A 14,138-nucleotide genomic window follows, 5' to 3' on the forward strand; every position below is an offset into this window, starting at 1 on the left:
GAATAATATCTCCAACTGCATTAGCATACTTAGAGTTAGTAATACTTACCTTCCTATCCTAGGATCTCCTTCTACAGGGCTTCCTCAGCACCCAAGAAACTGGCCACATCCATCAGACAACAAAACACATTAGGAAGTGCAGTGATCTGTGTATGTCTTCACAAAGAGAGTGCATGACTATGCAGAGTAAGTGTTCACTGCATTCAGAGCAGAAGTTGCACCTCGTGCATGAGAGGTTATATCTGTTTGAGTCAGTAATGTATGATGGATTTGCTATACTGACAAAGTGAATGAAGTAAGAATAACCAAGCTTAAAGAGATGTATTGGGCAAGTGTCCTCTTCCATACACAAAACACTTACCATTGAACATGGAGTTGGCAATAGCTCCACAGGGAGCATACACCTTTCCAGTAGAATCTTTGGCAAATGGAGCACAGTCGTTTGAGACAGTTATGTCTTCTTTACCCAGTAACTGCTTGTCATCACGAGACTTAACATATCGACGATGGTTCTGATAGAAGTTGTCTAGACCATAGTACAGATACACCTAAAAATGGAAATTACTGTTATAATATGAACACTTAGGACATACCCTGACAACCAAAGGGATGCTGTGTAAGCTTCTGACTGATGAAAATTCAAAGAATAAAATTATGATTACTGCCTTGTGTTCTTGCAGCTTTCCCTTACATGTAATTCATCCTGTACTCTTGGGAAGAGGATGTGAGTGGAAAGTAAAACAAAAGTTTTTTGTTTAACACAACAATGACCTAAGCACATGTTATAGCAGAGCTGTAAAACTATATTCTTAAGAGCAAACTGGCAGTGTCTGGAATGCAACAGCAGCCCTAAGATGAAAGTCTACCAAAAAACATATTAAACTGTAGGGACACTCTCCTCTGAGGTTAGACAGGAACAGTAACTAAAAATGTATATTTTGAAGGATGGAAACACATTTCTCTATCATGAACAGAACCTTCTGAACATCTGAGAGATCATATGCTTGGTCTGCTATCAGAAATGAATGTAATAACCATGAAGAGTCCCCACAGGCCTATGATGTACATGAAACCGGTAGCCCCCCGAACAGGTTGCTTCTACAGGTCACCATCACACAAATGACATTGTAGGCTTGGCCAGGTTACTACAGAAAGGCAACACCTCACAAATGATATAGGCCTGGTCACCTTGCTGCAGTAAGGCACCACCACATCAGTGACATTAAAGACCTGACTAGGTTTCAGTCACAAGCATCAATGGTATTATAACTCTGGTCAGGTTGCTGTAAGGTTGCTAGCTCACTATGAGAGTATTTGCTAGCCCCACTGATACCATGGTAGCTGAAGAATGTAAACCCTGGTGGATACACTTGATTCTAGGAGTAGGACAGTAACTTAACACTGTTGCCAGCTAATTCTTACTTCAATGCTCAAAACACTCTATCTAATGTGACAAAGAATTAGGTTAATAAGCAGTCTATAAAAGGGGGTGGGTGAGGGGCTTTGTCAAATTATATCACAATAAAGAACATGTTAGTGTTTTTTCTAGATGGTATAGGACTAGAAACATGAATGAAAAAATTATACAACTGAAAGCTGAGGAAAGAAAGTGTAAAACTTAACTTCTACCAAAAGAAACAAAATGAAAAGCTAAAAGATTTCTATGGAACAGTAAAAGACAAAGTAAAGGTGGTGCAGAGGCAAAGAGGACATCATTAAAGGCTCTGCAGGTCTCTTTGTCATTGTAGGTATAGTCTGAGAAAAGAGAGGAAGAGCATGATGGAATGAAGATTTACAGAAGTTCACTTAAGGTGGAGCATGATGAAATGAAAATTTGTAGTTCACTTAAAATGCACATGTTTCTTTAATATGTTTCAGGTTTATGCACTGTTTATCTGTGATACAAATTCCTTTAAATTTTAGAAACACCTTATTACATATTACTGTCTCTTATGTAGTGATGCTTCTGTCTCCACCAAATACATAGCAAAGATTGTAGTTGCAGGAATGGAAACATTTACCACCTCTTCTTCCAAGACGACCTCTTCTTACAATCCATGGTTCAACTGTTCCTGTTCTGATGCCATTCAGCAAGGGATCAGGCATACAGAGCTTGGAAAAACTCTCGTTCCTTCAACTCCTATTCAGCATTTACCACTCCCCATAATCACTGCATTGTTGTCCAGTGAAAAAAAGCACTTTTCTGACAGTTTGAAGAGAGATTATGGGGAAGGGCATAGTATTAGTGAGAGGAGCATCAGGGGATGAAGAGGTGTCAGAGTTGCTTTGTCTATGGAGAGAGGTACAGTACCATCAGAATGGAAAAGAGAACAAAAGGTAATGCGACAGAAACTGTAGTGATATCCTTAGCTAAAGACCAAAAAACCCATCAGTGGTGACAAAGAGAGGGTATCACACTTCCTTTGGATAAATGTATCCTTTATCTCATGGATAACATACCCATGAGGCAAAGCATTATGGATCAGCCTCTCTCTGCCTTTCTCCAGCCTCTCCGCCTTTCTCCATTCTCAAGGTTCTGTCCTGTCACCCTACAATTTTTCTCCTTTTTATCAACAATTTCCTTTCTCCTACAAACTGTACACTGCATTCCTCTGCATCCTTCAATTCTGCTGATCCATCTTTTACTCCATATCCATCTTGTCTCAACTTCCTCAATAAACTCACTCTTGGACAGGATATCTCAGTGGAATGGACAAAATCTGATTAAGTTTAATGCCTCAAGGCTCAGGGTCTGTCAATCTCTCTATCGAAGACTCTTTACAACTTTTCTCTCTCCTTTGACAGTTCTGTAATTCCACCTCTTGACTCAATGAAGATACTTGGTATCACTGTAACATCCTCTCTATCCAGAAACCCTACAATTCAGAAATAGCAATGTCTGTCTCTAAGAAATTGGGAGTCCTGTTTAAATGTTGAAATTTCTTTTCAGGACAGATGCTCCATTCATACAAATGATTATCATGTCCTTGTATGGAATGGTGCTCTCACATTTGAGGTGGCTCTAGCTCACCATCCTTACGTGACAGAGTGTAGTTAAAAAAAGTGTGATTTATAAACTCTCCCAGGCTATTTTCAGAACATGACCTTGCCCTTGTCTTTCGCTCCTAAGAGCTGGCTGCTTGTCTGCCCCCACCACTAGTTAGACCATCTCATACTCAACAAGCTGCTGCATCACATGAATAATGTGTGGCTGCTGGCAACTCAATAGTAGACCATTTTGATAACTATTTCTTCCCCAACACCCCCCAGCTTTGGAATTCTCTAATCTCTCATATTTTTCCCAATAACATAGTATGACCTGGAACATCTTTAAAGAAAGGTTTTTCACTTCTTCCAAAATTCATAAATATTTTCCTTTGTCTCTTATATTACCCCTTCATTAACCCCTCTGCATCTAAATTAAGAACCTGCCATGGTGTAGACTTCTGTATGTGACAGGAGCCTCCAATGTAAAAAAAAAAAAAAAAAAAAAAAAAAAAAAAAAAAAAATGTAGCAAGAAAATAAAAGTCAATAAGAAACAATACACAAAGTTTCACACACAAAGAAATATTAACTTTCAGAATCATTATTCAAAAATATATATCCTAACACCCAAATGTAGTAGACTCTTAACTCATCTGAGTTGAGCCTGAAATGGAACTCAATAACTCAATTCATAGTTTAATTACCAAATTCACTTACATTCTTTTCAAATGATTCATGCACCGTAAAGTTTTCTTTGCAAAAGCATTTTTCTGCAATATCACTCCTGATGACATCTTGACATGTTCTTGGTTCTCCCGTTGGCAGCTTATGGTCAATACTCAGACATTCTGTATAGTCCAATTGTAATTCTTGAACCTGAAATTAAAGTTTACATGAAAAATTTAAACCACAGGAGCTCAATTGAAAATATATATCAAACAAGACAAACTTTCCCCTTTCTTCCAGCATCAAAGACTTCCATTCGATTCCAAAGTTATTCTCCATTTTAACTTAAACACAAATTTCATCCTAAAATTTCAATATTCCATCTTCCACTTAATTTGAAGTTTTCCTCTTCCATACTCACCCAAGGATCTTGCATCATAAACATGAAATGTTTTCAGAGCATTCACCAAATTTTTCTATCAATCTATCATCCTGAACCCCAATCCCAGATCTGAGTGCATCAGGTGCATTCAACCTCTTAGCTAACTCATATACATTCTCAACACATTCCTCGTGTGATATTGGGCCTTTCTTAGCTCAGATGTCAAAACAAATAAACTATAATTAAAAAATGTAGAAACATTTTTTAAAAAGTTTTACCTTTAATATCGTCTGTTTGTACAGCCCTATGAAATTGAAAACGTAAACAGCTACTGTTTACATCTCATAGTGTCTTGTTTACATGTGTGGTGGTCAAATCATTATCAAAAGATTTATATTTATTTCTAAGAGACATTCATAAGCTTTTTCATTTCTTTCATACTTTTTTGCCATTTCCCAAACTTTGAGGTAGCAACAGAAACAGCTGAAGGATCACCTCATTTGCTCACATCCACTCTCCAGTTGTCATGTATAAAGTATCAAAACCAGAGGCTCCATCTACAGCCAAGACTCATAGACCATTCCATGGTTCCCCCAGTGGCATCATATGCTCCTGGTTCAGCCCAATGACAGCATTTCACATATGCATTCCACACTGTTCAAAGTCTTCACACTCTCCTGCATGTTCAGTCCCCAATCACTTAAAGCATCTTCTACTTAATATTTCCACCTAGTACTTACAAAACTCCTTATAAAAGAGAAAAATGAGAACAAAACATGAATCTAAGATGAATGAATGAGATTTAAAGAAAGTAATTCTAAAAATGAGGTAAAAATATGTAGAGTTAATAGAAAGAATTTACTGGACAAGAATGGTATAAGACCAGTATGATTGAATGTTTATGAGAGGAGGCAAAAATGTTTTACAGAAATGGAGGGAATTAAATACCCAAATCAAATACACAAAAATGTAAAGATTTTGGTGGAAGAGTTGGAAGTGAAATGTATGAGAAGTATGTACATTGTGAGGAGGTTTGATCAAATTAGAAATTAAGGACAAGAGTTAGCATGATGGTAAAAGGAGTAAATGCATAAAAGCAGAAGAGGATGTGCTGATATGGTCTGGGCATATAGAGAGGATGAGTTAGGAGAGGGTAACTGTTTTGGTATATATGTCAGAAGTAGGAGGAGCAAGGAAAAATGGGTAACTAAGGAGAAGGCAGAGGGATGGAGTAGATGTTACTTTGAGAGTTCGGGGTCTGAACATATAATAGGGTGTGAGGCATGCAAGGTATGGAGAGAACTGGAGTGGTGTGGTATACAGGAGACACTGTGCTGCCAGTACATTGAATCAGGGCATATAAAGCAGTACGATCAAACCACAGAAAGGTGTGTGGGTCCTGGCTGTGGATAAGGGGCTCTGATTTCAGTGCACCATACATGAAAACTAGAGTTGATAAGAGAAACAGGCTATGTCTTCATCTGCTCCTGGTGCTACCTCACTAACACAGGAAACTGCAAACATAAATGAAAAAAGATTAGTGATCAATATTTTGACCTAGGTAAAATGAATGGTGAAGCTTGAGTAGTGGCAACACACTCAAACTCATGCCTTACTCTTGTACTTTTTAGTTCACTGTGCTGCAACATCTACAAAACCTATACAAGTTATTACTGAGAAAATAGAGGATGAAAATTTTCTTTGATGTGAGTTCTTTTATCATCATATGAATACATTTGAAACTATAAGTTTAATACATTTTTCACACAAGAGTTGGAAAGGATATCTTAGTGGGTTGTTAAAGGGTTAAACCATCAACTCTTAGCAAAATGATGACAGAATTAGTAATCAATTATGATATACATACATCATTTTCTCAAGTCAAAAACTCCATCATTAGGGGAATACAAAAACAAAATGCCCTTACTTACATGTACAAACTTTGACCAACAAATATTCTAAATAAACAATTCATGAAGCAAAAATATACTATGCTTTTCTAGCCTGGTCCCTTACCATATCAAAAATTACTTCATACAAACTCCAAAACTGACACAAAGCTATCAAAACCATAAAAGGATGCACCTTTGCCATCACCATAAATCATTAACACACATAGACCTAAATCATACCTCTATACATTTAAATACAAGTGCACAGTCTATTAAAGCCGCACACATCTCCAATCATCCGTCATTTCCTCACATATCACTTATCCCCATCTAAAAATAAAAAATGACCTAGCTTCACACTTCAATCACCTATACAACTAAAAACCCCTTACACAAGCCAGTAATTGTACAATTATAGGCATTTCACCTGCTAAATGCTAAATATTCATTGCCTTACATTCTCAATACATCTGCTCCCAAGATAAACATCTCAGAAACCACATCACCCAGAGAAACCCATCTCATACAACCATGTGCCAGGTCTAGTCACCAAGCATCACAACAAGCACACAACGCTGAAATAACTCTACACAAGACCATTCTTCTGTTTCCCATTTTAGAAAGTTAAAAAAAAAAATACAAGAAGGGGAGGATTTCTGGCCCCCCGCTTCCGTCCCCTCTAGTCGCTTTCTACGACACGCGAGGAATGCGTGGGAAGTATTCTTTCACCCCTATCCCCAGGGATAATATACATATATATATATACACATACACACACATACACACACACACGCACATATACACACACACACATACATATATATACATATGAAAAATGTAAGAAACAATTTAGAAAACTGAAACTTCTAGCTTGAAATGAAAAGAAAAAATGAATGTCACATAATGGTTCAACCTCTGGCTATGGAAAAAGGAAATGTTTAATTTATTTACACAAAAGTCAATAGTAGTTCTCATCAATTTAACCACTGTATCAATAAGCTTCAATGTCTAAGCTACATTTTTTCCAAGAGTGAATTGGAGCGATGTGGTATACCGGGGTTGACGTGCTGTCAGTGGATTGAATCAAGGCATGTGAAGCGTCTGGGGTAAACCATGGAAAGCTGTGTAGGTATGTATATTTGCGTGTGTGGACGTATGTATATACATGTGTATGGGGGGGATGGGCCATTTCTTTCGTCTGTTTCCTTGCGCTACCTCGCAAACGCGGGAGACAGCGACAAAGTATAATAAATAAATAAAAATAATATATATATATATATATATATATATATATATATATATATATATATATATATATATATATATATATGGATAGAGTTGTCCCTGATCCACTCCATTTGCTTATGCAGTTTCTCAACAGAAAGTTTGTGATCTACATTCTTTTCAGACTAGACAGGTCAATGAGAGTGGATTTCCCAAATACTTTACTTAGTCTAAGTTGGCATTGCTGTTTTAACCTCAACATCCCTCTGTTGGAATCCCACTACACTCATATAGTCTGTGATGTCTTTTCACCAGTCCAAAGGTCTTGGAAAGTAGGGATGTTGAAGCTTTGTCTTTGCTGGGTCTCTGATGGGCATTTGAGGAATAGATGATGTGTATTCAGTAGGATGCTAATAGCATAAGCAAGAATGGTCTCTTTTTTTTTTTTTTTTTTTTTTTTTTGCCGCTGTCTCCCGCATTTGCGAGGTAGCACAAGGAAACAGACGAAAGAAATGGCCCAACCCACCCCCATACACATGTATATACATACGTCCACACACGCAAATATACATACCTACACAGCTTTCCATGGTTTACCCCAGACGCTTCACATGCCCTGATTCAATCCACTGACAGCACGTCAACCCCGATATACCACATCGCTCCAATTCACTCTATTCCTTGCCCTCCTTTCACCCTCCTGCATGTTCAGGCCCCGATCCCACAAAATCTTTTTCACTCCATCTTTCCACCTCCAATTTGGTCTCCCTCTTCTCCTCGTTCCCTCCACCTCCGACACATATATCCTCTTGGTCAATCTTTCCTCACTCATTCTCTCCATGTGCCCAAACCACTTCAAAACACCCTCTTCTGCTCTCTCAACCACGCTCTTTTTATTTCCACACATCTCTCTTACCCTTACGTTACTCACTCGATCAAACCACCTCACACCACACATTGTCCTCAAACATCTCATTTCCAGCACATCCATCCTCCTGCGCACAACTCTATCCATAGCCCACGCCTCGCAACCATACAACATTGTTGGAACCACTATTCCTTCAAACATACCCATTTTTGCTTTCCGAGATAATGTTCTCGACTTCCACACATTCTTCAAGGCCCCCAGAATTTTCGCCCCCTCCCCCACCCTATGATCCACTTCCGCTTCCATGGTTCCATCTGCTGCCAGATCCACTCCCAGATATCTAAAACACTTCACTTCCTCCAGTTTTTCTCCATTCAAACTCACCTCCCAATTGACTTGACCCTCAACCCTACTGTACCTAATAATTACCTTGCTCTTATTCACATTTACTCTTAACTTTCTTCTTCCACACACTCCACCAAACTCAGTCACCAGCTTCTGCAGTTTCTCACATGAATCAGCCACCAGCGCTGTATCATCAGCGAACAACAACTGACTCACTTCCCAAGCTCTCTCATCCCCAACAGACTTCATACTTGCCCCTCTTTCCAAAACTCTTGCATTTACCTCCCTAACAACCCCATCCATAAACAAATTAAACAACCATGGAGACATCACACACCCCTGCCGCAAACCTACATTCACTGAGAACCAATCACTTTCCTCTCTTCCTACACGTACACATGCCTTACATCCTCGATAAAAACTTTTCACTGCTTCTAACAACTTTCCTCCCACACCATATATTCTTAATACCTTCCACAGAGCATCTCTATCAACTCTATCATATGCCTTCTCCAGATCCATAAATGCTACATACAAATCCATTTGCTTTTCTAAGTATTTCTCACATACATTCTTCAAAGCAAACACCTGATCCATATATATATATATATATATATATATAGATATATATATATATATATATATATTTATATATATATATATATCCCTGGGGATAGTATCCCTGGGGATAGGGGAGAAAGAATACTTCCCACGTATTCCCTTCGTGTAGTAGAAGGCGACTAAAAGGGGAGAGAGCGGGTGGCTGGAAATCCTCCCCCCCTTTTTTTTTATTTTCCAAAAGAAGGCACAGAGAAGGGGGCCAAGTGAGGATATTCCCTCAAAGGCCCAGTCCACTGTTCTTAACGCTACCTCACTGATGCGGGAAATGGCGAATAGTATGAATGAAAAAAAATATATATATTTCTTTTTTTCTTTCATACTATTCGCCATTTCCTGCTTCAGCGAGGTAGCATTAAGAACAGAGGACTGAGCCTTTGAGGGAATATCCTCACCTGGCCCCCTTCTCTGTTCCTTCTTTTGGAAAATTAAAAAAAAACGAGAGGGGAGGATTTCCAGCCACCGGCTCCTGTTTAAGTTACATGGTAATATTTAGCCAAGGATTCATACAACTCCATTACTGTCAAACTGCAGTACACAAAGTTTCCCAAGAAATTTTCAATATCAGCTTGGGAAACTTTTCATCATATTATATTCAATCTTAATTTCATATAAAAGGATATTTCATATCAAAATATAGAGCAATACTCAAGCTTTGCTCATTACGGACATAACATACATTGGGATGCCATAGTCTCACAACACCACAAGATGGCTGAAAACATGGCCAACAGAAATGGTTCTTCTTTAGCTGTGCATGACTGGTCTTCATCCAGAAATCTGTCCACTGAATTTATGATGTATGGCTTCACTGGTTATTTACTAGTGCAGCAACAAGGGAAATCACGGTACGGTCTAACCATGTGACTGCTTGAGGAATAACATACCCCCCCCATCATAATATCCAAGGTGACCTCCATGTTCTGTTTCAATGTACATGGAGTTCTTGTGAGTTTTGACAAAAGCTTCAGGAATAGCCAGCATATCTGGATGTACTAAAGGATCATCTCTTGCATTAATAAACACAATGGGAACATGAATATTTTGAAGGTAATTTGCAGAGCTGTCATTGCGATACAACTCTTCCACACTTCGGAAGCCTGAGATTCACCATGTGTATACCTCATCTAACTCAGGAAGTGTGGCTGCTGACATGACCCGTCGTTCATTAATGTTGTATTTGCACTTCACTTCTTCTGTGAGTAATGCCTCTTTGTGCCTAATGATGACTGATCGTATGTTCTCTGTCATAAGGTAGATGCGTGCCAAGTTGTGCCACTCCAGTAAGTACTTAAGGCTTGTGACAGCATCATAGCCTTGGCAGATAGAAATAGCTCCAATGATGTTGTCTGGATGGACTCTTGTGAGCTCTCCCAGATACTTTGTTACAATATTTGCTCCCATGCTAAATCCGGCCAAAATAAGCTTAGTATCTGGGTGTGATTCTACACATTTTGTCAGCATCAAATGCAGCTCATCTGACTGTCCATATCTAAACTCCCTGGGACTGGTGACCTTTACATGTGGGAGTACACCTAGATGATTGAGCACAACGCATCGGTAGCCCTGTAGGCAAGCTAAAGCCACAAGGGAACGCACATAGGTGCTTTCACTACTGTTGGCTATGCCTGGGCACACAGCAATGGTGTAGTCATCATCAAATTGAGGAGGTCCAGTAGGATCATACACATCCCAGGTGACTGTGGCTCCGTCGTCCTGCTTGGCGGCAAAGCGTCGGGGCATCACATTTGGGCAGTAGGTGTGTCCTACTGTGGCGTGTACAATGGTTTTCAGGTGTCCACTGCAACCCCATAGTCTCAGTGGCACGTATGTCTCATTTAGCCGTGGACAGTACTTCAGGACAAGTTCTAAGAATTTCGAGTCACTACATACTAGCCAGGGTGCTCTAGGTGGGCTGGTAATGTTAAAAAATTTGAGTATGGTTAGCGAGGTAGCGCAAGGAAACAGACGAAAGAATGGCCCAACCCACCCACATAAACATGTATATACATACACGTCCACACACGCAAATATACATACCTATACATCTCAACATATACATATATATACACACACAGACATATACATATATACATATGTACATAATTCATACTTACTGCCTTTATTCATTCCCGCCACTACCCCACCACACATGAAATGACACCCCTCTACCCCCTGCACATGCACGAGGTAGCGCTAGGAAAAGACAACAAAGGCCACATTCGTTCACACTCAGTCTCTAGCTGTCACGTGTAATGCACCGAAACCACAACTCCCTTTCCACATCCAGGCCCCACAAAACTTTCCATGGTTTACCCCAGACACTTCACATGCCCTGGTTCAATCCATTGACAGCACGTTGACCCCGGTATACCACATCGTTCCACTTCACTCTATTCCTTGCACGCCTTTCACCCTCCTGCATGTTCAGGCCCTGATCGCTCACAATCTTTTTCACACCATCCTTCCACCTTCCAATTTGGTCTCCCACTTCTCCTCGTTCCCTCCACCTCTGGCACATATATCCTCTTGGTCAATCTTTCCTCACTCATTCTCTCCATGTGACCAAACCATTTCAAAACACCCTCTTCTGCTCTCTCAATCACACACTTTTTAATACGACACATCTCTCATCTCTCTTACCCTTTCACTACTTACTCGATCAAATCACCTCACACCACATATTGTCCTCAAACATCTCATTTCCAACACATCCACCTCCCACTGCAAAACCTTATCTATCGCCCATAGCTCACAACCATATAACATTAATGGAACCACTATTCCATCAAACATACCCAATTTTGCTTTCCGAGATAACGTTCTCACCTTCCACACATTCTTCAACGCTCCCAGAACCTTTGCCCCCACCCCACCCTGTGGCTCACTTCCGCTTACATGATTCCATCCACTGCCAAATCCACTCCCAGATATCTAAAACACTTCAATTCCTCCAGTTTTTCTCCATTCAAACTTACCTCCTAATTTACTTGTCCCTCAACCCTACTGAATCTAATAACCTTGCTCTTATTCACATTTACTCTCAGTTTTCTTCTTTCACACACTTTACCAAACTCAGTCACCAACTTCTGCAGTTTCTCACCCGAATTAGCCACCAGCGCTGTATCATCAGCGAACAACAGCTGACTCACTTCCCAAGCCCTCTCATCCCCAACAGACTGCATACTTGCCCCTCTCTCCAAAACTCTTGCATTCACCTCCCTAACTACCCCTTCCATAAACACATTAAACAACCATGAAGACATCACGCACCCCTGCCGCAAACCTACATTCACTGAGAACCAATCACTTTCCTCTCTCACTACTCGTACACATGCCTTACATCCTCGATAAAAGCTTTTCACTGCTTCTAGCAACTTACCTCCCACACCATATACTCTTAATACGTTCCACAACGCATCTCTATCAACTCTATCATATGCCTTCTCCAGATCCATAAATGCTACATATAAATCCATCTGCTTTTCTAAGTATTTCTCGCATACATTCTTCAAAGGAAACACCTGATCCACACATCCTCTACCACTTCTGAAACCACACTGCTCTTCCCTAATCTGATGCTCTGTACATGCCTTCGCCCTCTCAATCAATACCCTCCCATACAATTTCCTAAGAATACTCAACAAACTGACACCTCTGTAATTTGAACACTCACCTTTATCCCTTTGCCTTTGTACAATGGCACTATGCATGCATTGCGCCAATCCTCAAGTACCTCATCATGACCCATACATATACTGAACATCCTCACCAACCAGTCAACAACAAAGTCACCCCCCTTTTTAATAAATTCCATAGCAATACCATCCAAAACTGCCGCCTTGCCGGCTTTCATCTTCCTCAAAGCTTTCACTACCTCTTCTCTGTTTACCAAATCATTCTCCCTGACCCCTTCACTTCACACACCACCTCAAGCAAAACACCCTATATCTGCCACTCTATCATTAAACACATTCAAAAAACCTTCAAAATACTCACTCCATCTCCCTCTCACTTCACCACTACTTGTTATTACCTCCCCAATTGCCCCCTTCACCGACGTTCCCATTTGTTCTTGTCTTACGTGCTTTATTTACCTCCTTCCAAAACATCTTTTTATTCTCCCTAAAATATGGTGATACTCTCTCACCCCAACTCTCATTTGCCCTCTTTTTCTCCTCTTGCACCTTTCTCTTGACCTCTTGCCTCTTTCTTTTATACATCTCCCAGTCATTTGCACTATTTCCCTTCAAAAACTGTCCAAATACCTCTCTCTTCTCTTTCACTAAGAATCTCACTTCTTCATCCCACCACTCACTAACCTTTCTAATCTGCCCACCTCCCACTTTTCTCACACCACAGGCATAAAAAAATTGGCAATGTACACAACATGTGCCACTAGCAATACACATATCAGAATATGCATGTAATTGATCCTAATATTCTTTAACTCTAGTCCAGGTATCTCAAAACTGCAGGGTCAGTATAACCCAAGGTACATGGCCAAGGATTCATACCAGTATAGTCAGAAAACAAAGGGACATTCAGCATAATATTCACTTTATCATGAATAGTTTGGATGCTGAGACACTCATATATTTGGGAAGTTACTTCAGGACAAAACACTTAACTTCTAACAGATGCACCTAAACAAATGATGCTGCAAGATGACAAATTCACATCCACTGTTATTGCTTAATTTCAGTATTCATACATTAGCAAAACAGATAAGTCTCTAGATATCACAAAAAATGACTATACATTAAAATGTGCCATCAGTTCTACATATATCAGAATATGCATGTAACTGATCCTAATATTCTTTAAATCAAGTCCAGATGTCTAAAAACTGCAGGTTCATTATCATTCACAATACATGGCCAAAAGTCTTACCAGAACAGTTAGAAGAGAAGCTAACCAACCTTTACAACAAAGAAAGATCCTCACATCCATGTGGCTACATTCTATTACTGTGTAATCAAAACCCTTTACCAGTATAGGTATTTTGAAGTTACTTTCATGATACCTAATTACAAGTTACATTCCTATACATTCCTGGAGCTTACCTGGAGTTGACTTTAAAGGTCTTCTATCCTCACAGTTCAGGATGAGTCTAAGCTGCTAGAGGTTACACCATAAAAATTGTTCCACAAGAAA

The 14,138-nt window shown here is 39.7% G+C and overlaps 1 protein-coding gene and 1 pseudogene across 1 annotated transcript in view; both read right to left on the minus strand.

Annotated features, from left to right (window-relative positions):
* Positions 1-296: 296 nt before the first annotated feature.
* Cdc50 (cell cycle control protein 50A) overlaps positions 297-14,138 on the minus strand; it is a 29,121-nt gene continuing 15,279 nt past the window's right edge. Inside the window, exons 3-4 of the mRNA XM_071677316.1 lie at positions 3,704-3,862; positions 297-548 (exon numbers count right to left, since the gene is read on the minus strand). Of these exons, the coding sequence (XP_071533417.1) occupies positions 312-548; positions 3,704-3,862 (396 nt within the window). The 3' untranslated portion in view covers positions 297-311. The remainder of the gene's footprint in view (positions 549-3,703; positions 3,863-14,138) is intronic.
* On the minus strand, positions 9,400-13,934 carry LOC139753198 (abhydrolase domain-containing protein 2-like; annotated as a pseudogene).

Source organism: Panulirus ornatus, chromosome 2 (assembly GCF_036320965.1).
Source record: "Panulirus ornatus isolate Po-2019 chromosome 2, ASM3632096v1, whole genome shotgun sequence".
Lineage (NCBI taxonomy): Eukaryota > Metazoa > Arthropoda > Malacostraca > Decapoda > Palinuridae > Panulirus > Panulirus ornatus.